Consider the following 26,108-nt stretch of genomic DNA (forward strand, 5'->3'; position numbering starts at 1 on the left):
ACAACCAGCCCGTATCTCCCCAGGGATGCTAGCCAGAGCTGTACCAAGATCAGGCTTCCCTCCTCTCTCTCCCCAGAACCACAGCTGGTGCTGGGACTCCAGCCTCTTGGGAAACCCAGCAGGAGGGAAGAAGCAAGGTCTCGTAGCAGTGATGAGGTCACCCTGTCTCGACCCCATTATCCCTAAATACGTCTTTAGCAAGTGGGCAGGTTCTGTCCTCTGCCACAGAGAGTGGAATGGCCACCAGGGGGCACTCTGGCAAGAGAATTCCCTCCTCCTCCAAACTCCCTTGCCCGCCCCTAGGGGTGGAGGCTAGGCTGGTCTTCCTGGAATGGGCCAGGGAGGAGGAGCAAACGGAAGGAAGGAAGCCTGTGTGCAGCTAGCTGGCCCACCAGCCCAGGACACAGCCTCTCCCAGTGGCCAGTTTGGACTCCCTGGGACTAGCTACAGGTAGGCAGAGACAATACTGAGCCCAAGGGGCCCTTCTCTTACTTCGCTCAGTCCTTACCACCTCCTTGCACCCTTTCTAAACGACTCTTTACCTTTTTTCCCTTCTTTAGTATCCCCAGTCATTTTTTCCATCCACCTCAATCCCTAGCCCGTTCTGCATCCAATCCGGGTGATTTAGCAGGGTAAGAGGGTAGGCAGTCTGATTGCTACCAGCACACAACTGCAACCCACAGCTACTAAGCCTCTTCCACCTAGATTATCGCCCCACCTACTAGATCCCTTCTAGGAAAAACACATAGTTGAAGCAAGTGGTGTCAGGCAATTCTAGTGAGCTAAATTCTCTTCCCACAGCTGGGCATGGCAGAATCTGCACAGGTGCCAACACTGGTCTACCTGGTCACAGGTGGTTGTGGCTTCCTCGGGGAGCATATTGTTCGAATGCTGCTGGAGCGGGAGCCCAGGCTTCGGGAGCTGCGTGTCTTTGACCTGCACCTCAGTTCCTGGCTGGAGGAGCTGAAAACAGGTGACTGAGTGGGGCAGTAGGTGTGGCGCCCCAACCTCCCCAAACTGGGATTTGTGCAGTTGTGGAAAAGGTGATTCCTATGTCTGTCCTCCAGCTCACGCAGGCGGGATGGGTGAGTCACAGGGAACACATGGTCCCCTAGGGGCATGCAGGCCAAACTCTGCAGCCGGCGAAGTCCTCAGCTCTGACACTGCCTTGGGCTTCTCCACCAGGGCCTGTGCAGGTGACCGCCATCCAGGGGGATGTGACTCAGGCCCACGAGGTGGCAGCTGCTGTGGCTGGATCTCATGTGGTCATCCACACAGCTGGGCTGGTGGATGTGTTTGGGAAGGCCAGTCCAAAGACCATCCACAAAGTGAACGTGCAGGGTGAGGTGCTACCTACATGTTCTTCCGTGTGACACCGTCATTCCTTAGCATGTGGCCTGACCTTAGCATGGGCATCCTGTGATTTTCTTGTGATAGCCTGTCCTGCTGATCACGGGGCCCCGTCACTGCTCCCCCACCCTTTCCTAACCTGTGGTGGTTCACCCTGGACACAGGGTGAAGCCAAAAAAGATGTCGAGGCAGGAAGAAGACAGCTTACATTTGTCCCTTCCCTTCACAGGCACGCAGAATGTGATCGAGGCTTGTATACGGACTGGAACTCAGTTCCTGGTCTACACAAGCAGCATGGAAGTTGTGGGGCCTAATATCAAGGGCCACCCCTTCTACAGGTGAGCTCAGCCCCACCGAATGTCAGAGGCCCTTTACCTCCAGCATTGAATCTGTTTTCTCCCCCTCTAGGGGCAATGAGGACACCCCATATGAAGCAGTCCACAGGCACCCCTACCCTTGCAGCAAAGCCCTTGCTGAGCAACTGGTCCTGGAGGCCAACGGAAGGAAGGTAGGCTGCAAAAACAGGGCTTGGGGTGCTGAAGGTAGAGGAGAACCTGACCCCCAGGCTTCTTTGCATTCATCTCCGCCCCATGGTGGCCAGGATAGAAGCGTGTGCTCCATCATTTTCCCTTTGCCACCAGGTCAACGGAGGGCTACCCCTGGTGACATGTGCCCTTCGACCCACGGGCATCTACGGTGAAGGTCATCAGGTCATAAGAGATTTCTACAACCAAGGACTGCGCTTTGGGGGTCGGCTCTTTCGAGTTGTCCCGGCTTCTGTGGAGCACGGTCGAGTCTATGTTGGTAAGGACAGAGCAAGGCAAAGGGAGCCCGAGAGCAGCGCAAGGGGGCTGGCTCTGAAGGTGGCAGAGTCACGAGTGTCCCCCTGGCCCTGTGAGGGCTCAGGCAGACGGTGATCATGTGGGCACTTTCTGCATGGATCGCAAGAGAAAGTCTCCACGCCAGCTGGGAGGGCTGACATGTCATGGGTTATGCCGAGCACTGAAGCAGGGTGAGGACAGTTCTCCAGAGAAAGACAAGGGCAGCATCCAGACAGGAACCGAGTAGCTACGGGATATCCGGGAGGGCGGGTGGCTACAGGGGTGGGGGAGAGCCACCTTGACCAGTTGGTAGTGAGGTTTGGGCCAAACAGGGGCCTGGACCAAGGGTCCTCAGGGGCTTATCTGCCTCCCTCCCTACTGGTAGGCAATGTGGCTTGGATGCACGTGCTGGTGGCCCGAGAGCTGGAGCAGCGGGCAGCACTCATGGGTGGCCAGGTGTATTTCTGCTATGATAAATCACCTTATAAGAGCTACGAGGACTTCAACATGGAGTTTCTGGGTCCCTGTGGACTTCGGCTGATAGGCACCCAGCCACTGCTGCCCTACTGGCTGCTGCTGCTGCTGGCTACTCTCAATGCCCTGCTGCAGTGGTTGCTTCGCCCACTGGTACTGTACACACCCCTGCTGAATCCCTACACTCTGGCCGTGGCCAACACCACCTTTACTGTCAGCACCAACAAGGCACAGCGCCATTTTGGCTACAAGCCCCTCTTCTCATGGGAAGAGAGCAAGGCCCGCACCATTCACTGGGTGCAGGCCTTGGAGGGTTCGGCCTGGTGACAGCAGGGCCAGGGACTGGAGGCCACTGTGGCACACACTCAAGGTCCTGAACCTTCAGAGCCTGGATGGAGAGAAACGACTGCCTTCTGAAGCTAGGGGCTGTGGTGCCTGACTGGGTGGTAGGAACCGTGCCACGTTTTAACTACATAGATCTTGAGCCTGGGTGCTATCCCAGCCTCCAAGTTCTAACAGGGTTTAGGAACAGGCCTATCTTTGGTCCTGAGGCCTGCCAGCTGAGTGGCAAAACTGATTTCTAAATGGTCTCACTACCTTTCCCACTTCTGGTTTCTCAAGCAGGAAGGGGCTCACGCTGGTCTGCTTACTCCAGGTGGTCTTCAGACCTGGCTTCTGCCACATCTGGCTCTCCTTAAGGGGTTATAGTTCTATCATTATTTAAATGTGTATCTCTATTAGACATTTATCTTTTAATTTGCTTTAAAGAAAGCTGAAGAAATCAGTGAGTTTCCATGTCTTCTCCAACCACATTCAGTACCTGTGATATTGTTAGCTTTCTGCCAAGGGGGCCAACCATGTAGTATCAGGCCAAGCCTGGATTAAAATCCTTTTCCAAGTCTGTGTCTACCTGTTGTCTCCCCTCCCCCAAGTGTCTCCCGTCACCACGGCGCCTGTCCCATGTGGGGACAGAAGGAAGTGAGCACACAGCAAGCCCGCTGTTGGATTGGTTGCTATTTCTCCCGTCCCACCAGGCCCAACCTGGCCCAGGATGGGGTTCGGGCACTCTGGGGACAGGACATGCAGGTCTGGGGCAGGGGTCAAAATTTCCTGTATTTGATCCATTTGCAAGTTGATCACCAATAGAGAGAAATAAGACTCTGAGGGCTAACAGGAGGGTGGCCAGGCTCTGGGCCCCCAGCCAGGCCCCAGGAGTCCTGTCCCCTCAGGGGAGGGGAGGGAGAGAGTTCTAGAAACCAATGGAGAAAAAAAGGGGGCAGGGGCTCATGTCAGCAAACATGGCTACATCACGTGACACGCCAGCAACACAGAAACACACCAACGCACACAGCTGCACAGCGGGGCGTGGGGAGAGGCGAGGTGGGGAGAGGGGAGCTAGGGACCAGCCATCTTGTCCTCTGTGAGGTGGGCAGGGCAGGGTGAGTTCACAGAACACATCATGTGTACACGCTCAAGGCATGACAAGAGCGTGATGACCCACGGGCACAGGAGACGGACACATAGTGGGCTTTGTAAGAGGCAAGGAAGGGACAATGGAAGCATTGAGTCCTGGCTTGGGCCTAGGACCACCACGGGGGCACATTTGGGCTTGATGGTTTTAGGTGTGTGGAGGGCAGGCGGCACACACTTATCTGAGAACATGCAAAAGACACCAGCCCCCAGACAATCATCCAGGACACACATATGGACAACGGTCAACAAGCTTGTCCATCATGTGATGTGTAGGTCTTGTAGAAAGCTGGGTTACAGCAGACTCAGGACTGCTAATCCACTTGAGGCCCAGTGGTGGGCAGCCCTGAGCCCAGTGCCATTCAAAGAGGCAAAAGCAGCATGCCAGCCACAGTCTGTCCTTGGGAACACCGTGACTGGGGTGTCAAGAGAGGCTGCTAGAAACACCTAGGTTGAAGGGGGTTCTGGCTGGGCTGAAGGAAAAAGTGGGAGGATGCTGGGGCCTCCTCTGGCATCTCCAGAGAAGTCAAGGATGGGGGCACGAAGCTCTGGGCGAACTCCTGTCCTGCCGAAGAGTATTCTGGAAATGGATAGTCAGGCTCCTTCCTCAGCACAGCTAACCTGGGGGTTACACACATGTGGATGCACACATGCACACACGCATACACACCAGGTGGGCAGAGCTCAAACAGCCAGGCAGGAAAGAGATGAGCTGTCAGGGCTTGCTCAGAACATTTCCATCTAGAAAGCCATATTTTCAGGGACTCCTCCTCTCCCCTCGTCCTGCATGCACCTGTGTTCACACACACTTCACATGGCTACCCGATTGCAGGCCAGGACACATGTGCCTCTGTGTGCCTACACGTTCACAGGACTTGCAGTGCTGTCCTTTATCCCGCTGACATCCTGCCTGCTCCCAGAGAGCCCACAAAGTGCACACATAGCTGTGCACACAGTGGAAGGGCTTTCTCCATTCCTCACCGCTGGAGGATGCTCCCTGTCTCAACCTCCCTGTCACCCGGCTGTGGTAGTGGCCATGGCTGATGCTTCAGCAGTACATGTGTCTGAGGGACAGATTCAAGGATGGCCCTAAGTAGCCACTCAAGTGTGTGTAAAATCCAGCTGCCCAAACACAAGTTCCTCGAGGAAGAGTTCAGAGCATTGGCTGAGGCAGTGAGGACAAACGAGCTTCGAGGTGAGTCTGAGAGGCAGGAAGGGTAAATGCCATGGTTTCCCACTTGTCTGGAGCAACCCTTGGCATCTTACCTCCTTAGGCCTACCACACTCCTTCCAGGAGACAGTTTGTGTGCAAACTGGTGTGGCCCAGGATGGGCACCATGCTGTTTGTGTGTGAGGCCCCAGCCCCTGTGTGTGACCACCTTTCTGGAACTTCCTCAGCCTTGGCATTTATGAACACACTAGGACATGCTAGTTGTTCAAGGCTCAGTACTGCTGTCAGGCAGAAAGAGAAAGGTAAGAGTCTGGGTGTGTGCTCCCGTCAGATGGTCTGGAGAGGGAGGACACGGCACTGGCACACTCCTGATGGAGCAGTGTGAGCCGCTGTTCTGAGGAAAGGGAGGGAGCAACTAAGTCTGGAGAAACAAACCTGGGGAGCATGAACTTAAAGAGAAACGTGTGTGCGCGTGATGCACAGAAGCAGAAACATGTAGAAAGTCCATAAGGGTGCACACGTACACAGTTGTCTTCCAGTAGCTTAGTGACAGCTATCTCTACCCATTCAAAACTAGTGTCTGATTCACAGCATGGATGGCTCTGTCTAGGAGAAGATTATCAACACTACACCACAGAGAGAGAGACAGAGACAGACAGACAGAGAGACAGAGAGAGAGAGAGAGAGTCCTGTGCACAAGCCCTTTACATCACCATCTATTAGGAAGTACACACTCATACAAACTAAGTCAGGATCTTTATCATTTACACACAGGCTTCCACTTGCCTCCCCTGAACTCAAGGCTCAACACACACACACACACACACACACACACACACACACACACACACACACGGGTGGGGGGAGTCCCCAGGACATTAAGTGAACCCCTGGCAGTAACTGAGCCAGGAGAGTTTGTGAATTCTACATCACAGGAGACATGTGCAGTGGTCTCTGGGCCTCCCTGGATCCTCGGAGGCTGGAATTACCCTCACACGTACCTCCCACTCCAGATGGAGCAGATAGGAGAGAGGTCAGTGGAGGAGCTGCTTTTGCATTGGGTTTTCACACTTAGACAACTCCATGTACACACATTGTATGGCTACAGATCTATGCACACACACACACACACACACACACACACACCTGCACTACACATGTCTGTTCACAGAAGACAGGTTGGGGTATGGCGGGCTGCTGTGTTCTACTCGGCCACAGTCTGCACAGCAACGGGAGAGAGGGAAGTTCAGACCACACAGGATGGAGGTGGCAGAAAGAGGTTCAGGGGATCTACATACATCTACACAAGTACATACACGCTGGGGTGTCCACACGTCTTGAGCATGTGCCCGCGGCATGCATGTTAGTGTGCATGTGTGATCACGCCTGCTGTTATCTATGTGCGGCAAGGTGGAGGGGGGATCCATGGCAAAGTCAGAGCCAGGGATTCCAGGGTGTGCGTGAGGGTGGCAGGAGCTGAAACTGCCTGGGTCTGTTTTGGGAGTGAGCTCGGAGCAGGGGAAAGTGAGGGACGGGGATTGCTCCCGATGAGTGGAGAGGGACTGAGGGAAGAGAAGGGTAGGGGCCTACAAGCCCAGGGTCCCCCCAATGGATGACGCCAAGACCACCCCCAGCACCACACAGCAAATGATGATCATGATTTTCTTCTGCAGGTGCAAAGATGAGGGGTGAAGAGGAAGAGAGAGAGAGACAGATACACAGACAGACAAATGAAGGGAGAGTTGGGATATAGGACATGAGGAAAGAGGGGAGAGAAAACAGAAACAGGAAGAGGTCAGAGCCAGAGATAAGGCCTCTCACCCATTTCGTAACTGCCACACCCCGCCCACTGATCTCCTACCCCCGTCAGGCCACCTCCACTGGCTTACCCTCCTCGCCTTGCTCTGATATTTCACAGCTTTCTTGGTGTCGGACACAGCTCGTTCCACATAGTCCACGGAATGTTCCACATTGTATTCGATGCGGTCAATCATCTCGCCCTGCAGACGGGGGAATATGAAGAAGGGAGAATGAGGGTCGGCTGGAAAAGGCACCCTTGGGGCTCGTGGGGTCCCCCAGACTGGTGCAGCCTGTACCTGGCTCTCCACGAGCATGGCCATGTCCACAAACATGTCGTGCAGCTCCCGGATGCTGGTCTCCAGTTTGATGATCTCATTGTGCCTGGTCTCGATCTCATTTAGTGCCTGCTTTGTCATCTGCGAGTCCATTTTGATCTAGGGCGGTGCGAGGAAGAATGGGCTGTGACCAACCTTTGTCCATGTAACAGTTTCAACTTAACAGCTAGAGGGGCTGGGTACAAGTCCTTGGGCAAATTATTTACCCTCTCTGGACCTTGCTAGCCACCACCTAGAAAATATGGGTCATAGGCTGGGTGTGCTGGTGCATGCCTTTAATACCAGCACTCGGGAGGCAGAGGCAGGCAAACCTCTGTGAGTTTGAGGTCAGCCTGGTCCACAGAGTGAGTTCCAGGACAACCAAGGCTACACAGAGAAACCCTATCTGGAGAAAAAGAGGTAGAGGGAGAGGGAGAGAAAGAAAGAAAGAAAGAAAAGAAAAGGAAGGGAGGAAGGGAGGGAAAGGAAGGAAGGAAGAAGGATCATAATAGCACCTATCTCAAAAGACTGTTGTGAAATTGAATGTGTCTGTGTATGTAACTTTGGACAATCCCTGGAACACCATAAGCATCAAAAGAAGTTTGTTGAATTACAAGAAATAAAGCTTGTAGAAGGCTGGCAATCTGGCCCCAGGGCTTCCTGTAGTGGAACACACACCAGGGAAGCCCAGGGAAGAGAGATGGTCAAAGCTGACGGGCAATGGCAAGATACAGCAGGTGGGAAAGTAGCAAAGGCAGAGGCTCAGATGTGGAGGCAGTGTGCCCGCAAGTCAACAGGAGCCTCGTGAGATGAAGCAGGGGATAAATAAGAACAAGATGCACATCGGTCTCGAGATCAGGAGGAGAAATTCCAGCTCACAGCTACAGCGTCCCCTCAGCTCCTGACCCAGACATTGGCTCCTACTGAGTTTAGAACACAGTGAGCAATTGCTTTCCCTCTGTACCTACACCAAGCTCACTCCCAAAATAGACCCTTTCTACCCATATTTCCTGCCCCTATTGTAAGCGCCAAGGTCACCCAGCAGCTGTCCTGCAAGTGTCCCTGTCTCCTGTCTACATTTTGACTGCTCTTCACCAATATTCTCATTATCTAAACACTCATTTGGTTCTCCTCTTTAGCTTAGATTTTTAAATGTGTACGTGTTTACACTAGAATGTAAGTCCAGCTGCCCACGTGAATTGGAATTGCAGGACGTTGTGAGCCCAACACAGTTAAACTCTGGCGCCATAACCACTAAACCATCTCTCCCCAGATCCTGGTGTCTCTTTTTGTCTTTTTTTTTTCTGCTGTTTTCGAGACAGGGTTTCTCTGTGGTTTTGGAGCCTGTCCTGGAACTAGTTCTTGTAGACCAGGCTAGTCTTGAACTCACAGAGATCCACCTGCCTCTGCCTCCCAAGTGCTGGGATTAAAGTGCCCGGCTCTTTTTGTCTTTTTTAAAGACTTATTTATTTCCATATATGGGTGTTTTGTCTGCATGTACATCATCTGCACACCAGAAGAGGGCATTGGGTCCCATGGGACTACAGTTACAGATGGTTGAGAGTCACTATGTGGGTGCTGGGAACTGAACTCAGGATCTCTGGTAGAGCAGCCAGTGCTCTTAACCACTGAGCTACTTCTTCAGCCCCATCCTGTTGGATCTTAAAATCCATCTCAATGACAACTCCTAACATTTTCCTTGACTCCAGTATTAATAATCCTAGCCGGGCTGGAGAGTTCAATTCCCAGCAACCACATGGTGGCTCACAACCATCTGTAATGAAGTCTGGTGCCCTCTTCGGGCCTGCAGGCACACACAGACAGAATATTGTATACATAATAAATAAATATTAAAAAAAAATAATCCTAGCCAACACTTAGGGCTCATCTGCCATTTCCTCAGCCCATCCAGGGCTCATCTACCTTTTCCTCAGCCCATCCAGGGCTCATCTGCCTTTTCCTCAGCCCATCCAGGTTCCCAACCCCACTGACATCGTTGTGAAACTGAGTGAATTCCATAAAGGTGGTTTCCATGGCCACAATGGAATGCCAGGGGGCAGAGATCAACCCATTTATTTATTTATTTATTTATTTATTTATTTATTTATTTATTTATTTATTTGAGGCAGGTCTCCCTATGTAGTCCTGGCTGCCCTGGAAGCTATGTAGTCCAGGCTGGTCTTGAACTCCCAGAGATCTTCCCAAGCACTGGGATTAAAGGTGTGTACCACCATGCCTGGCCAGAGGCCAGCTCTTGCCACTAAAGTAAGACCTCTTGGAGTTGCCCACCAGACAAGACAGCCTGAGGAGAGCTGTATTGGAAGGAGGAGGGGTGTCCCACTGGCCCACCAGGGTCAACTCAACAAATATCACATTTCACTGCAAACTCTTAGACAACCACAGTGAACACTTTATATCTGCTTACACCCATTTCTCAAATCCATCTGGCCACAGAGGAAGAGATGGACACAGGACGGGGCAGGCCAGAGCACACGTCCACAAAGAAAAAGAGAACCTGGGTTTGGGGGAAGCCCCTGTGCTCACATATAACAGAACAGGGCCCTATGAAAAGCCCCCAAAAATGAGCGACAGAGAATGGCATGCTTCGGGAGGGGGAAGGGCTGTGGGTCCTGTGGGCCCAGGGAGGGGAGAATGCTGTTGCTTCAGTCACCACACTGAAGAGCTCTGACTCAGAAATTAAGACTGTGTTCTTACCAACAGCAATCTACAGATTCAATGCAATGCCTATCAAAATCCCAGCAAAATTCTTCACAGAACTCAAAAGAACGGTACTCAACTTCACATGGAAAAGCAAAAAACCCAGGACAGCCACAACAATTTTGTAGAATAAAAGAACTTCTGGAGGCATCACAATCCCTGACTTCAAACTCTACTACAGAGCTACAGTACTGAAAACAGCCTGGTATTGGTATAAGAACAGACAGGAGGACCAATGGAACCGAATAGAAGACCCAGATATCAATCCACACATCTTCGAACACCTGATCTTTGATAAAGAAGCAAAAAATATCAAATGGAAAAAAGAAGCATATTTAACAACTGGTGCTAGCATAACTGGATATCAACATGTAGAAGAAAGAAAATAGACCCATATCTATCACCATGCACAAAACTCAAGTCCAAATAAATCAAAGACCTCAACACAAAGCCAGCCACACTGAACCTTATTGAAGAGACAGTGGGAAGTACACTTGAACGCATTGGCACAGGAGACCACTTCCTAAACATAACCCCAGCAGCACAAACACTGAGAGAAACAATAAGGGGAACTCCTGAAACTGAAAAGCTTCTGTAAAACAAAGGACATGGTCAACAAGACAAAACGACAGCCTACAGAATGGGAAAAGATTTTTCACTAACCCCACATCAGACAGAGGGCTGATCTCCAAAATAAACAAAAAACTCAAGAAATTGGACACCAAAAGAACACATAATCCAATAAAAAATTGAGTACAGACCTAAACAGAGAACTCTCAACAGAGGAATCTAAAATGGCTGAAAGACACTTAAGGAAATGTTCAACATCCTTAGTCATCAGAGAAATGAAGATCAAAACAACTCTGAGATTCCATCTTACACAGGTAAGAACGGCCAAAATCAAAAACACTGATGACAACTTATGCTGGAGAGGTTGTGAGGAAAAGGGAACACTTCTGCATTACTGTTGGGATTGCAAGCTGGTACAACCCCTTTGGATGTCAGTGTGGCAATTTCTCAGAAAACTAGGAAACAACCTTCCTCAAGACCCAGTAAGGGGCTGGAGAGATGGCTCAGTGGGTAAGAGCATTGCCTGTTCTTCCAAAGGTCCTGAGTTCAGTTCCCAGCAACCACATGATGGCTCACAACCATCTGTAATGCGATCTGATGCCCTCTTCTGGCCTGCAGGCAGACACACAGACAGAATATTACATACATAATAAATAAATAAATACCCAGTAATACCACTTTTGGGTATATATCCAAAGGATGCTCATCGTGCCACAAGGACATGTGCTCAACTATGTTCATAGCAGCTTTGTTTGTCATTGCCAGAACCTAGAAACAACCTAAATGCCTCTCGACCAAAGAATGGATAAGGAAAACGTGATATATTTACACAATGGAGTACTACTACACAGCAGAAAAAAATAACGACAGCTTGAATTTTGCAGGAAAATGGATGGAGCAGGAAAATTTGAGTGAGGTAACCCAGACCCAGAAAGACAATTATATGTACTCACTCATAGGTGGTTTTTAAACATAAAGCAAAGAAAGCCAGCCTACAAACCACAATCCCAGAAAACTTAGACAACAATGAGGACACTAAGAGAGACTTACATAGATCTAATCTACATGGGAGTAGAAAAAGACAAGATCTCCTGAGTAAATTGGGAGTGTGGGGACCTTGGGGGAGGGTTGAAGGGGGAGGGGAGAGCAGGGAGGGGACCAGAGAAAAATGTAGAGCTCAGTAAATATCAATTAAAAAAAAAGAAATGCAAAAAAAAAAAACCAAAAGAAATTAAGACTGGAGTCAAGTTCTTCGCAAGTTATTTCACCTTCTGGTTCAAGTTTCTTCATCTGAGAAAGGAGCTACCTTTAAGATTTTGGAGACGATTAAATGAGGGTAGACACAGTGGTGCATCCCTGTACTTCCTGCTGAGGCCAAGAGGATTGTGAGTTTTGAAACAATCCTGTCTCAAAAAACAAACAAAAACCCTGCAAGTGTGAAAAAATGCCTCGTGCAGCGCTATTGACCCTTTTCCACGGAGGTGCCTTCCTGCCCCCGCCCCCATGGAATCTCCCAGTTCTTAGTCCAAGTTGTCCATTGTCTAAGATTCCAGAGTGGACATGGAGGAGAGGCCAATGTTTTCCCGACAGACCCTGACCCGACCCAGGGGCTCACATCGTCCGTGAAGATGGCCAGCTTCCCGCTTTCCAACATGTCTTCCAGTTCTTCATTGGTAGTAGTCCTGCCAGCTGTGGAGAAAAAGAACTTCCTGCTCAGGAACTAGGTCTGAGGTGGTGGGGTGAAGGAAACAGGAACCCAGGACCCACCCTTCCAGGCTCAGGCCAGGTGCTGGCTCCAGGGAGGAACCCGTGGAGCGGGCCTGTCAAGTCCTGGGAGTCTGGGGATGGGGAGGGGAACACGCACTGATCTCCAGCTGCCGCTGGATGCGGTCCTTGCAGCGGTCCCGGTACTTGGACTGGGTTGCGTTATACTCGGTCATTACCTCCACGAACTTCCGCGAGAGAGTGGAGTGCTAGAGAATCGGGAAAGACACAGCAGGGTGTCATGAACAGAAGGCTGAGAAGGATGCAGCAGCAGCTTCCCACGAATTCAAAACCGCATCTCCGTCCTGCGCTCTGCTGTCTGGCACAACCCCGTCCAGAGGCCCCCCGACAGAGACCACTCCTGCCTGGGCTGGTCCCCTGCACACTGAGCTTACCTGAGTCTTGCGGATGCGCAGGTCAGCGGAGGAACGATTCAGCCCCTCTTCCTGCTCAATGCTTTGCTCGATCGCTACGGGAGAAAAGGCACAGTTACAGGCTGGAGATGGAGAAAGGGACCAGGATCTGGAGTGTAGGAAGAGGTAGGGTCCAGGCTAAGGGAAGAGACACCATGCTCCACGAAAGGAATTATGGTTGCTGGGCGATGGTTGCGCACACCTTTAATCCCAGCACTTGGGAGGCAGAGACAGGCAGATCTGTGTGAGTTCGAGGCCAACCTGGTCTACAGAGCAAGTTCCTGGACAGGCTTCAAAGCTGCAGAGAAACCCTGTCTCGAAAAACCAAAAACAAAACAAAGCAAAAACCAAAAAACCATGAAAAGGAAGAAAGAAAGAAACAGACTGTGGGGAGGTCTAGTTTTGCAGGCTGCCAAATAGACAGGCAGGAATCTGAGGGAGTTTCCTAAGGCAGGTAGGGAAAGAGACAGAGTCAAAAGGTCACCAGACAGAAGCTTTGTTTTGATGGAAGAATTTTGCCTTGGAGGGAATATAGTCCGTTCGCTAGAGGGGACACCCCCCAAAGTAGTCTCCAGTTCCTTTTACCTCTAAACAAAAAGCAAAACCCACCAGCACTTTGTGTGCGTGTGTGCTTTTAAAGGCAGGGTGTGGTTTTTACATTGCCTGAAACTTGTGGACTCAAAGACACTTCTGCCTCAACTTTCTGAGTGGCTGCTCCTACAGGCAAGACCCCCACTACCTTCCGACTTTTTGGTGGCCATCCTTTCATGAGAATTCTGTAGCTTACAGGTAGATGTTCTAACAGAGAAAACATAGCTCTCCTGCCCTGCCTGTCTTGTCAGTTCCCACTTCTTTTTTGTTTTATCTTTTGTTTTTTTGAGACAAGGTTTCTCTAGGTAGCCCTGGCTGTCTGGAACTTGCTCTGTAGACCAGGCTGGCCTCCAACTCTGCCTTCTAAGTGCTGGGATTAAAGGCATATACCACCACTGCCTAGCTGAGTTCCTACTTCTATCTATCTACCTACCTACGTAGGTATTTGTGATTTTTCAAGACAGGGTTTCTTTCTGTAACTTTGAAGCCTGTCCTGGAACTAGCTCTGTAGACTAGGCTGGCCTTGAACTCACAGAGATCCGCCTGCCTCTGCCTCCCAAGTGCTGGGATTAAAGGTGTACGCCACCACTGCCCGGCTGAGTTTCCACTTGTAAAGGATGTTTTGTACTGCTTCTGGACCGTGGATTCCCGACTCCATTACTCAGATTTTCTGAGCAGAGCTTGCAGGAACAGCTTCTTCACATTAAGATCAGAAAGTGCAGCAGGGATGAATCACCCAGGCTGCTGAGACTCGGGACCTCTGGGCCAGTCCTGAGAATGCCATCTCTCTATCCTCCTGGCAGTCGGGAGGAATGGAGCTAGATGGCACCTCAAGACTCTCCTGTAGGCAGAAGAAGGAACGACTGAGTGCTATTGCTGGCTGGGCCAGCTCAGAGAAAGCACCAGGCGTACACCACCAGGGATCCAGGGACCTACGTCCTGCTGGCCATGTTATAAGACCTGGGGCTAGGGCCAACTCTTTGTAGAGGGGTATTTTACAATGATTCTGGGAACTGAGTGATACTGGTTGGTATTTCACTCTAGAAACTGGGGTTTGAATTCCTGAGACGACTTTTTAAGGTCATCTTATTGCCACCAACTGGAAAAAAAATGGAAAAGATGGGAATTTTTTTTTCCTTGTCAATTTTTTTTTTAAAGACAGGGTTTCTCTGTAGCTTTGGAGCCTGTCCTGGAACTAGCTCTTGTAGACCAGGCTGGCCTCAAACTCAGAGATCCGCCTGCCTCTGCCTCCTGAGTGCTGGGATTAAAGGCATGCACCACCACCTCTCTGTGTCTGGTCAATTTCTTAAACGATCTTCACTTTTCCTGTCCCCTGTCTGGAACTATTCCTGAACCCCTGACCACAATGTTTTCCTCGTGGCCTTCTAGAACGTGTTCTAGATCAGGACACAATGGGTCTGAAGAAACCATGGAGTCCTGGACCTGTGACCCTCCCACCCACCTCAGCCCGAGTGCTAAAATTATAGGGGCACACTATTATGCCTCTCTGCAACCTGAGTTTTATGGAGTTTGTTTTGAAAATGTCACCTTACAACTCTGGCTCTCCTGGAACTCACTATGTAGACCAGGCTGGCCTCGAACTCATAGAGATCTACCTGCCTCTGCCTCCCTAGCGCTGAGCCTAACGGTGTGCGCCACCACATCTGGCAACTTTTATGTTTTCTATTTGAGATTCTTGGTAAGACTTCATCTGGAGAAAAATATTTCGCTGTCAAAAATATAAGGGAAAAAAACATTTTATAATTGCTTCAGTTTCTCCTACTATACTGACGAGCAAACTGCGGACACAGACAGGGACTGTCCGCAGTGAGTGGACCTCACAGGCTGAACTCCTCCCATGCAGATTACATGACCATGACCCCAGAGCACACCCACAAAGGGCTTATCTTTACAGGTCAGCATCAGAGGTTCCCAGAAGGCCCCCCCTTGAGTCCAAAAGGACATGAAGCTTGTTTCCTCATCGCCCCAGGGAAGGCTAATGGTTTGGGGGACAGGCCCTTGATAAAGCCTGTCTAAAGTTCAGCAACGGGCCTCAGGGCTGCAGGCACTTGGTAACTGTCTTCTGCTGCTCAATGACCACGGCACGCCAGTGGCAGCTCCTTAACACTGCTCTTCCCCTGGCATCAGCCGACGAGGAGGTTCCCAGCCCCAGTGCTTTGGGGGAAGGTGATTATTACCAGCACCCAAGTCCTTAAATTAGAGTGGATGCATGAGCCTTTGGCAAGGCCCTCCTGAAAGCGTGCCAGCCCCTGATGTCAGCCACATGGTCCAATCTGTCCTGAGCTGAGGATACTAATTCAGAAGCATTTGCTGAGCCACCTACTGGGTGCTCAGTGTCGTGCTCAGAGCCTCTTCAGGACAAATGAGGACTGAACAAAATTAAAACCTTGGAGGAGGATGTTTCTTTCATTCCCCCCGCCCCTTCTCCCTGGATTTTTTGAAATAGGGCCCACATTCATCGGAAACTCTGACTTTTCCTGCGGCAGCCTCCTGAGTGCTGGGATTATAGGTCATCACCACCGTGACTGACTGGAAATCTGCATTCCTCTGATTGATGGCTTTCAGGTGCAGTTCAGGCGGAAACCCTACCCAGCTCACTTCCCTGTCAGCTCCCTGAATAGGAATCTGGTCCCCAGAAGCCTGTGAGCACTGCTTACAGGGACCTGTTTTGTCCAGTGTGCAGCGGAGATCTTTCTCCGCAGATTCAAGCTTGCGTCACTCAGTCACTCACCTTTCAACTTGGACCGGACCTTGTTCGCAGTCTTTTTGATGTCTGCTGTGAGGTCCTCCAGCTCCTGTTTGGTCTCTGGGGGGAGGGCAAACAGGGAAGTGAGAACCTGGACGGGGCTCTAGCCCCCGAGTCCCCCTGAAGTGGCACTCACTCTCATCCGGGTTGGGGGCTGCAAGGATGGCGCTGTGCTGTTTCTTCACCTGCTCCACGTCCTCAGACAGTTTCTCGATGCAGCCTCGGATCTCTTCCACCTGGGCAGGAACTCAGTGCCACCTCACCCAAGTTGGTGGGCCAGATGAGGGGATCAGGACAACTAGCCAGTGCTCAGTGAAATGGGCCAAATCCAGAAGGCCAAGGAGTGTGCAGGAAAAGGGGTGCACAGGGCAAAGGATGTTGCTGGGGAGGGGCATGGTTCTGGGCCAGGGCTACTGGGAGCTCTACCTGTTCAAAGAACTCATCCATAAAGTGGTCTCGATCCACGTGGACCACCTCCTCTTCATCATCGCTGTCTTTTGCCTGCGGAGCAGAGCAAGGCCAGACCCTTGAGCAGTCCTACCCCACTCCCCAAGGTTGATGTGCCTGCCCTCTGGTCCTCTACCTGCCTCACACACGGATGGCACCAGTTCTAGGCTCAGAGCCTAGGAAGGGTCCTAGTCAGGAGGGCTGGCAAGGACAACAGTCAGAGCCAGCACTGGGTAACTTGAAGAACAATGTCTCGGATGCCAGGGTACCTTAAAGGGAGTCAGCTAAAGGCATTCCCTGAGATAGGAACAGCCTCAGGTGTTCAGTCTTTCTGAAAGAGAGTTAGTTGAGGCTGTGTCGCTATTCACTGCTAGACACAAATGGCAACACTTCAGCAACCAACTAGTTGTCACATTTGTGATGGTTGCCTCTGGTCTCTGATGAGGATTCTAGAATGCTTTCCCGGGCTCTGAACCCTTCTGCCATCCCTTAGCAGCGCCTGCTCCGGTCTCCCCTTTTCCTGCCCCGACCTGACCATTCATTCCCTTATGGAAGGTCACATGGCTGCCAAACTGCCAGTAGCTGGTGCCAAGCTGAGGGAGCACAGCCAGGCCCAGCAAGGGCTGGCTGAGCCCGGTCGGCAGCACTCTGACCTGCTTCCTCCCACTGCACTCTGCTGCTGGAGACCCCCTCTTCCCCCACACCAGTCGCTAGCTCTCTCACTCGCTCGCTCTCTTCCAGTCCCTTCCAGCCGCACACCCACCAACTCTCTCTGACTTGGATTTCCCAGTTGCAACCTGCAGCTGCTCAACCCTCCACCCTCAGGGCTCAGAGACACAAAGGGATATACCCACCCACACTGCCATCTCCAGGCAGACGGGTGACACAGACAGAAGAGCTGACACACAGGCACACAGAAATAGGCTCCCAACACCCACATGGAGCCTCAGTGCCGCGCTGACATCCACCGCATACAGACCCAGGCAGAGCTGCTTTACTGACGTGTGGACGCACAGACCTGCAGCCACATCCCTGGGGCATGGAGGACAGTACTGCCTTTTCAGCCAACCTCTTTGAGCCCCAGGACGGCATTCTCACCCAGTTAGGCAGAAGGCACAAAAGGGCTCCCTTGGGATCCCCACTCTTCTTTGCTTGGGACAGAATTCCCAAAGGCAAAGTTGAACTTAGCCATCGACAGACATTAAGTATGGAGCCCTAATCAACCCCAGTGGAAAGTTAAGGGGGTCAGCCTGACACAGGTTGAGCCAGAGTTCAGACAGAATGTAGCCAAGAGAGCCTGCATGAGATCAAAACAGGAGCCAGGCAGCAGCTGCTTGGAAGTGGAGCCTCTGGGACCTGAAGCAGCGAACTGACCCGCCCGGAGCAGATCAGACGACAGAAGAAGGAACAGCACTTGGCTCAGATGCATCCGTTCAGACTGAACCTGCACAGAGCCAAATGGGACCAAGATGCAACCAAGACACCAAGATCACTCGGGATCCACAGATCCTGGGCAACTCTGGGACCAGCACAACCCAGAAGACACCTTCTGTGGTAGGCCAGAAAGTCACGTGATTCTGCCCAGGTCTTGCTCTATTCAAACTTGAGGGTCTCAAAGGCCCTTCTGAGACTTCTGGCTTTTCCAGTCTCTCTCTGCCCCAGGACTGCCCCTGGCAGATGCTGGCCCTGCAGGCCTCTGAGAGAAGGACTCATCTTTAGGATGCACTAGTTTCTTATGGAACTTTCCAGCTTCCCAGCCTCCAGGGTCACAGACTCCTGCTGACCTTCCCGTCCTCCACCCGCCCACCCTCCACCAGCTTCATGCAGGTCTAGGTACCCGGGAACCTTCCTCTTCTCTGACTATTTCCCTTCCTGTGCCAACCTGAAGTCCTTCCTAGAGTCTGATTTCAGTTTCTCCTGCTGTTTTCAGCACCTCTTTCCTTAGACTCTTTCTAGAGTATCTAAGTTACCTCCCTACTTGCCCTTGAGAAGGACCTGAGTATTGGTTGGGCTAATAATTACACCTCTGGGTGTCCAAACATGTTCACAATCATAATCCCCTTTGATCCTCACCACCACAGCCCAGTGAGATCAGTTAAACAAATACTGTTCCTATTTCATGGATGAAGGAGCACGGGGCCAGGGTGGGCAAAGGGCAGTGATTTGCCCAAGGCCGAGTAGGAACAGGACACCATGATCCAGGAACACGGCCTGCTTCCCCAAGGCTCTAGTGAGCTGCTGCCCAGGCCACTGTTTGCCATTGGTTCCTTTCCCTCCCAGGCTGGCTCCTGCTGCACCCCGGCAACCCCACCACAGGGCCATCTGCCACTGCCTCTCACATTCTCCTCATCTCGTCTGACCTTCTTCAAAACTCTGTAAGAGGAGGCTGGAACCACGGCTCAGCTGTTGAAAGTGTGTGTTGGTCTTGCAGAGGACCCAGCATCCATGTTGGGTAGTTCACAAAACCACCTGTATATAACTCCACTCCAGGGATCTGATGCCCTCTTCTGGTCTCTGCAGGCTCCTTCACTCAGCACTCACGAGTGCAGGCAAACACACACAGACACAATATTTTTAGAGTCTGGTGTGGTGATGCAGTAGTTCGAGGCTGGCCTGGTCTACAGCATGTGAGTTCCGGGACAGCCAAGGCTAGTAGAGAAACCTTGTCTCAAAAACAACAACAAAAATAAATAAAATCTACTTTAAAAATCTTGAAAACAAAACAAGACCAGGGTCTGGGGAGATGTCTCGGTGGTGAAGAGCTGGCTGCCCTTCCATAGGCTCCAGGCTCCAAGCCAGCACCCATGAGGCAGCTCAGAACCCTCAGGAACAACAACCCCAGACAGTCCAGACATTCTCTTCTGGCCTCTGGGGGCACCAGGCATGCCTGTGGTGAAGGTGCAGACAAAACACTCACACATAGTAGATAAATAAACAACTCTGTGAGGTGACAGACACGGTGGTAAACACCTACAATCCAGCATGGAAAGCCGAGGCAGGAGGATTGCCATGAGTTTGAAGCAAGTGAGTTCTAGCTCAGCCTGGCTACAGAATAAGATCCTGTCTCAAGAACAGACATTTACCTGGCATGGTCACACTTTTAATTACGTAGAGGGAGGTGAATCTCTGTGAGTTCAAGGCCAGGCTGGTCTGCACAGCTAGCCCCAAGCCAGACAGGACTACGTAGTGAGACCCTATCTAAAACAAACAAACATATAACACACTCTGTCTGCAATGACACGCAATGACACAACTGCAGCTCTGACACACAGCCAAGCAGAGCTTTACAGAGTTCCGGGTGCTTGTCTGTATATCCTGCACACGCTCGTCCATTTAATTCAGTATGGATCTGGGGGATGGGGGAACCCACGGCCTCGTGCATGCTGAGCAACACTCTGTTGCTGAGTGACCATTCCAGCTCTTGGTTTTCTGAGACAGTCTTTTTGTTTTGTTTTTCGAGACAGGGTTTCTCTGTAGCTTTGGAGCCTGTCCTGGAACTAGCTCTTGTAGACAGGCTGGCCTCGAACTCACAGAGATCTGCCTGTCTCTATCTCCCGAGTGCTGGGATTAAATAAAGGCGTGAGCCACCACCACCACCTGGTATTTTCTGAGACAGTCGTATGTAGCTCAGAGTAGCCTCTAACCTGGAATTCTCCTGTGTCTGCTCCCCGAGTGCTGGGTTACAAACTGCATCAACACTATCCTTACTCATTTAATTCTTTTTCTTTTTTTCTTTTTTGGTTTTTCGAGACAAGGTTTCTCTATAGCTTTGGAGCCTGTCCTGGAACCCACTCTGTAGACTAGGCTTGCCTCAAACTCACAGAGATCCGCCTGCCTCTGACTCCCGAATGCTGGGATTAAAGGCGTGCGCCACCACCGCCTGGCTCGTTTAATTCTTACAACAGTCTCCTGAGACAGATTTATCACAGCCCTCTTTTACAAGTGGGAAAACTTTAGGCAGAGAGGCCAATGAACAGCACCGGTTCTGCAGCGACACTGGCATGCGAGCTTCCGCCTTCTGGGCCTCGTACCTTCCTTTGTCAGATGGCAGTCTCCTCCCACGGAGGGCAGGGGAAGCAACGAGACAGGCAGGGAGATGCCTGATGCTGCAAGTGGGGAGTATTTGGTGAGGGTGGACTGAGCCTACTGTGTGGCAGATGAGGAGACAATTCAGACAGGTGGCTATTGCCTGAGGCTTCATAGTAAACAAGATTGGAGGTGGAGCCGGAAAGGGGACCCATCGGATCTCAAGGCTTTTTCCATCCATCCCATGGACAGGTGGCAGTCCCTCTATTTCTACCTGGCTACAAAGAGAGCTGTTGGACTCGCTCTCTTTCCCTCTATTTCTCTGTCCCTCCGCCCACTTCTTTCCAGGGTCTCACTATGTGGCCCAGAGTAGCCTCAAACTTGCAGCAATCCTCCTGCCTCAGCCTCTCAAGTGTTGGGATTACAGGAGCAAGCCCGTGTCCAGCAGTTCCTCACATTTAATCTCACAATTGCGCCACAAAGTAGACGTTCTTATTCCCATTTTACAGATAAAGAAACTGAGGCACAGGAAGATTACATAACTTGCCCGAAGGTGATCAGCCAATCAGGTGTTGGTGGGTGGCAGGGCATTGCTTGTCAGTGTCCACCAATTGCTGAGCACCTGGGAGGATTCAGGAGATTAGGAAGAGCTCCTGCCACCTTCCGAAGTCTCCTTGGCTGTGTGGGGCATTTGATCCAATCCCCTAGCTTCCATCTGGCTCTTTAAAGTCAAAAGTGTTCACATCAGCAATGAGAGCATTCTGGTGTGTGTATGTGTGTGTTCACACGTGTGCGCACACGCGTGTGTGCATGTGTGTGGTTTTGGAGATTGAGCTGAGGGGACTAGATGCACACATGCTCACACACACCACCATGTACTCCCTACCCAGGCTCTTCAAGGTGCAAGCCCTACGTCATCAGACCCCTCCGGCACCCTCACGATTCTGCCCATCTGCTTCCTTGGCTTGGGCCTCTCCTCCCCCACCTTCCCTGGTCCAGCCTGACTCTTCGCTCCTTCTTTTCCTCTTATCAGGCTACCGAGCCCACCTGCTCCCTTCCTGATCCTCCTGCGTCCCCAAGTCACTCATTCAACTAACGAATATATATGATTGGCACTAGGGGTAAAGAAGCCTGGGCCTGGGAAGGAAGGGCTTGGCTCCAAGCAGCTGCAGGTGCGTGTTGGGGCGGGGGGGGGGGGGGGGACCGGCAAACAGTGACAAATGAGTAAGACAGTGCCTAAGTGTGAAATAGCAGACGGAGATATACAGTGTGTGTGTGTGTATGTGTGCGCGCGAGTGTCTGCGTGTATGTGCATATGTGTGTATGTGTGCATATGTGTGTGCATGTGTGTGCATGCATGTGTGTGCACATGTGTTGTGTGCGTGTGTGCATATGTGTGCACGCACGCGTGTGTGCGTGCATGTGTGTGCATATATGTGTGTATATGTCTGTGCGCATGTGTGTGCATATATGTACATATTGTGTGTGTGTGTGTGTGATGGAAACATGCTTGCGGCACTTTATTCAGGTGGCCAGGGAGGGTCTTTCCGGGGAGGTGACATTTGAGTTGAGTCCAATCGTGCTGCCATGCAGGAGAAATTGGACTTAAGGCAATGGGAACAGTATTCACAGGCAAAAGAAACAAGCACAAAGAACGCAAGGCAGAGAAAAGTCCCGGGCAAGGGGAGGGAATGAATCTGTTAGTCTCCTCCTGCTCTTACAAGCTTCCCCTCCCTCTTTCCTCCCCCTGCCCTCCCACCCCAAGCTGGCACATGTCCTCCTCTTTTCTCTCACTCTGTCTCGGCTGGCTTCCTCCTTGGACCCGGGACACCTACTCAACTGAGGCCTCCCCACTGCAAGGAGCTATGTCCAGCCTACTACCTCCCAGTGCCCAACCCAAAGTGTTGGGCAACCTGAGACAGAAAGCCCTGGTTCAACACCAGCTCCACCAGCTGTGGCACCTCTGGCAAGTCTGTCTCTTTTTCTGTAGCCCTCGGGCAATTCCAGAATCACTTAGGTGTCATCCGCGTGGGTTTACGTGATGCTCCAGAGAAACTGGAAAGTCACCTGGGAATAGCAACCACACAGCGCTGCTGTGCAGCAGGCCATCTTAGGCACCTGGATTAATTAACTTTCAATTCTCCAAATAATCCTGTGAAACCAGGTAGTACCGTTACACTCAAATTACGCAGGAAGAGACTGAGGCTGGGATGGAGCTCAATGACAGAGTACCTGCCTGGTGTATTCAATACCTCAGTCCAATCCCAGCACCACACACACACACACACACACACACACCAGAGAGAGACATACACAGAAACATACAGAGACACAGATGCACACACACAGTTCAGGATACAAACAAAAACCTACCCACCACCAGCAAACCACCCTGAGTACCAGACAGGTCAATAACTTGCCCAAGGTCACACATGAAGGAACTAAGCCAGGACGTAAGCCCAGACAATCTCACTTCCAAGTCTGGGTCCTTACCCTCTGTAGGATAAACAGATTTTGAAAACTCCTCAGAAGACTACAGAGCTCTGGCAAGACAACCAGGCCCTGCATTCAACACATCCTCCTGGCCTAGGCCTGCGGAGTCTCCCCTGCCTTCTCAGAGCTTGGCTTTCAACTCTGGCAGAGACTCCTACACTCCAGACATCTGGAGCTCCTACCTACCCCACCCCACCCGCACCCCCCCAAACCTCCACTTTGCCTAAGCTGTGACTAACAGCAAAACCATCAGTGTTCGCCCAGCCCCCTCAGCCCCTGCCACCTGGTCCCCGCTCCCAGCGCTGGCCACAGGTTTTCTCACCTCTGGGCAGGGAGCCCTGACTCAGAGGAGTGCTCCCCATTCTCATCTCCCTCTCCCTCCAATTTTACCACAGTTGTACCCCCACTTTATTACATTTCTCTAGGTTCAGGAATCATGGCATGGTCTTGGCGGCTAGGGATCTGAGTTTGAATTCTGTTTTCTCCCTTGCTTAGCTGTGAAGCCTTGGGAAATTCTTTAAACCCTCTGGGCTTTCATTTTCCCAAATATTAGACATAGCAGACTCTCTGTCTACCTTACCAGGAAGTTGGTTGGAATTTGATGGGATTGCCATGACAACCTGCTTTGCAAACTGCACCACCTGGACTACTACTTTAGTGGCTACTAAGGCTGTTGGTCTGGGTTTGAATCCTGCCCTTTTTCTAGCTATGTAACTTTGGCCAAGTTCCTTAACGTCTCTGAGCCTCTGCTCCCTTTTCTGTGAGATGAGATCATGCTAACAACCAGACTCACATAGTATTGCCAGTAATCAGAGGTGATTTCCTATAAAACACGCAGACTAGAGTTGCCATTGCTACTACCATCTTCCTCATCTCTCCTCCCTCTATTGTCGGCTCCTCCTGCCTCCACAAGCAGTTTCCTGCCTCTGTGTTCTTTCCCTGTACTCCCTGTAAACTGTAGTCCCCCAGTTTAGAGGCTTCCTGACAACAGAGCTTTGTCTCCACTCTCCAACTTGTATCGCAGAAGCCGAGAGGTCATGTCAGCCCGGAGGCCCCTGAGCCATTTGACCTGCACCACACACAACACTTTCTTGATGACCTTGGGGCAATCCCTTCCCATCCCTGAATCTCAGTTTCCTCATCTGTCAGATGGAGTAACAGTCTCTTGGAATTCTGGCTAACCCACTCCATCAGGACACAGGGGCCAGTGGCCACCATCACACAGCAGACTGCCACCTCAGCCTCCTCGGGCCCATGTCATTCTCCAAATGTTTCCGAACCCTCCCTGCCCCGAAATCATTTTCATGGGGCCATTGCAGTCCCTCCAAAGAACAGCCTCCCCTGCAAGCTCCTGACCTATCCTCCCCCAGCCCTCCAGGCCTCCTGGAGCTTAGGCCCTGGTCGCCAGCAGCCTGCCCCTGGCTGCTCCCATGCCCCAGTTCCCCTGAACACTATGTGGCCTATGTCACACAACCCAATTTGGTGACCTGGTGGGTGGATCTGCCTCTCCTCTCCCACCTTTGGGGGTCACCTCAGCTGAGGCTCTGGCCCAGGGGAACTCAGTTCCCCCCTACACTCCCCCCTGTAAGCAGTGCCCTCTCCCCACAGAGCAACACACTAGTGCGCTTGCGTGCACACACACACACACATCACCAACACCACGACACACTTCATTCACTGCTAGGTGCTGGCATCTAGTCTCAACCTGTGTCCTCCATAGCACCCCAAATCTGGGTCCTCCTGGACCCGGCCTGGCCAGTAACCACCTCCATCCGTCCAATTTAACAAACCAGCTCCGGGGAGGATGGTGTCCCCTCAGTCTGCTCTTGACATTCGCTCTCTCCCATCCCCAGGTTAGACCCAGGGCCCTCCTGGGCATATGGGCTGCCCAAGCCCCTGAGACCTCTCCTGCCCCCTTGTGTCTCAATGGCCTTCAACTCCTTCCAGCCACTGTCCTCCAATTGCAGGGTAACTGGATATCAGGTGCCAGGAGATGCTCGGGTTCCTGGCTTCTAACCTCTAGTCTTATCATTTGCCCCCCATGTCAGAGGATCTCCCCCACTTCATTCCAACGCGCTCCCCAAATACAGGGTCCCGCCTCCCCACCTCTCCCACCCCCTAGCTCACACTCCGCAGCTCCTGAGTCCGATCCTTCATCCTGCGACGGGCTCCTCCTCCCCTTCTTCGTCCTCCCGCCTCCGCTGCTTCTCTCTGCCTCCTGCCTCTTTGCTGGAGGCCGGGGGTCTGGGGGCACCGGACTAGACCTCCGAGGGATGTGCGGATAAGGTGCGCGGCGTGAGGGGTGAGGGCGGGAGCTGAGGCCAGGCAGAGACAGGGGCCTGGGCCGACTGGGCTCTGCCTGGGCTGCGGTGGCGATGCGGCTGCGGCACAGGGTTGGATGGAGGGATGCGGGAGCCGAGGCGCGGGGGAGGGGGGCGGAGGGAGGTGAGGAGGAAGGGAGGGAGGGGGAGCAGGAGGGGGCGGGGAGCAGGGGGCATGCGCAGCGCCCCGGGCTGGGGGCGCCTGGGGGTTGTAGTCCAGGGAGGGGCACCCACGGGAGGGGCACAGGGGAAGCCTAGAAGTCGGGGGGGGGGGGCAGAGCCCAAGAAGCAGGGAGAGATGCAGAGGCAGGGACAAGGATGCTGAGTGAAAGGCGGTTGGGGTGGACCAGCAGAAAGAAGGGCTAAGGCAGTGAATTGAGGGAATAACCTAGGAGAGGTAGAGTGTATGCATGGGTGTCTCCGTGAGCCTACACAGGACCACTTTTATCCCGTCCCTTCGGCTCTGCAGGAGGCTCTTTGGACCAGAAATAACAAACCTGACCCTGTATGTGGCTATTGCTTGCTGAAAAGAACGCGGGGCTTCTTCTATACATCCTTCGTCACCCTACCTGGGAATGCCCTGGTGCCCATGGGTTGC

The 26,108-nt window shown here is 52.0% G+C and overlaps 2 protein-coding genes across 6 annotated transcripts; one reads left to right on the plus strand and one right to left on the minus strand.

The window, feature by feature from the left end:
- The first annotated feature begins 319 nt into the window (after positions 1–319).
- Positions 320–3,543, plus strand: Hsd3b7 (hydroxy-delta-5-steroid dehydrogenase, 3 beta- and steroid delta-isomerase 7). Of its 5 annotated transcripts, none has more exons than XM_075972388.1 (7): positions 320–450; positions 802–973; positions 1,186–1,341; positions 1,580–1,688; positions 1,759–1,858; positions 1,992–2,154; positions 2,557–3,543. In XM_075972388.1, the coding sequence occupies exons 2-7, from the start codon at positions 808–810 to the stop codon at positions 2,970–2,972; spliced, it is 1,110 nt and encodes a 369-aa protein (XP_075828503.1). In that variant the 5' UTR covers positions 320–450; positions 802–807; the 3' UTR covers positions 2,973–3,543. The 5 variants fall into 5 exon arrangements, with proteins under 5 accessions (XP_075828503.1, XP_075828507.1, XP_075828506.1 ...); XM_075972391.1 differs by having other exon boundaries at positions 342–450; positions 854–973; XM_075972389.1 differs by lacking the exon at positions 320–450 and adding an exon at positions 561–640.
- A 96-nt stretch (positions 3,544–3,639) lies between these two features.
- On the minus strand, positions 3,640–26,108 carry Stx1b (syntaxin 1B). The gene is made up of 10 exons (XM_075972393.1): positions 25,317–26,108; positions 16,650–16,724; positions 16,360–16,459; positions 16,209–16,283; positions 12,848–12,921; positions 12,553–12,661; positions 12,304–12,377; positions 7,383–7,520; positions 7,176–7,286; positions 3,640–6,953 (listed from the first exon to the last, which is right to left on the minus strand). Exons 1-10 carry the CDS (start codon positions 25,344–25,346, stop codon positions 6,873–6,875), a joined length of 867 nt encoding a protein of 288 aa, XP_075828508.1. The 5' UTR covers positions 25,347–26,108; the 3' UTR covers positions 3,640–6,872.

This window comes from Microtus pennsylvanicus, chromosome 5 (assembly GCF_037038515.1).
Source record: "Microtus pennsylvanicus isolate mMicPen1 chromosome 5, mMicPen1.hap1, whole genome shotgun sequence".
Lineage (NCBI taxonomy): Eukaryota > Metazoa > Chordata > Mammalia > Rodentia > Cricetidae > Microtus > Microtus pennsylvanicus.

Excerpts from the sequence above, each read along its gene's own strand:
- Stx1b (XM_075972393.1), bottom strand. The coding sequence starts at position 25,346 with ATGAAGGATCGGACTCAGGAGCTGCGGAGT. Across the intron at positions 7,521-12,303 it reads TGGCCATCTTCACGGACGAT|ATCAAAATGGACTCGCAGAT; the intron begins GTGAGCCCCTGG and ends GCACCGCCCTAG. Across the intron at positions 7,287-7,382 it reads CCATGCTCGTGGAGAGCCAG|GGCGAGATGATTGACCGCAT; the intron begins GTACAGGCTGCA and ends CCCCGTCTGCAG.
- Hsd3b7 (XM_075972388.1), top strand. The coding sequence starts at position 808 with ATGGCAGAATCTGCACAGGTGCCAACACTGGTCTACCTGGTCACAGGT. Across the intron at positions 1,342-1,579 it reads CCACAAAGTGAACGTGCAGG|GCACGCAGAATGTGATCGAG; the intron begins GTGAGGTGCTAC and ends TTCCCTTCACAG. Across the intron at positions 2,155-2,556 it reads GCACGGTCGAGTCTATGTTG|GCAATGTGGCTTGGATGCAC; the intron begins GTAAGGACAGAG and ends CCCTACTGGTAG.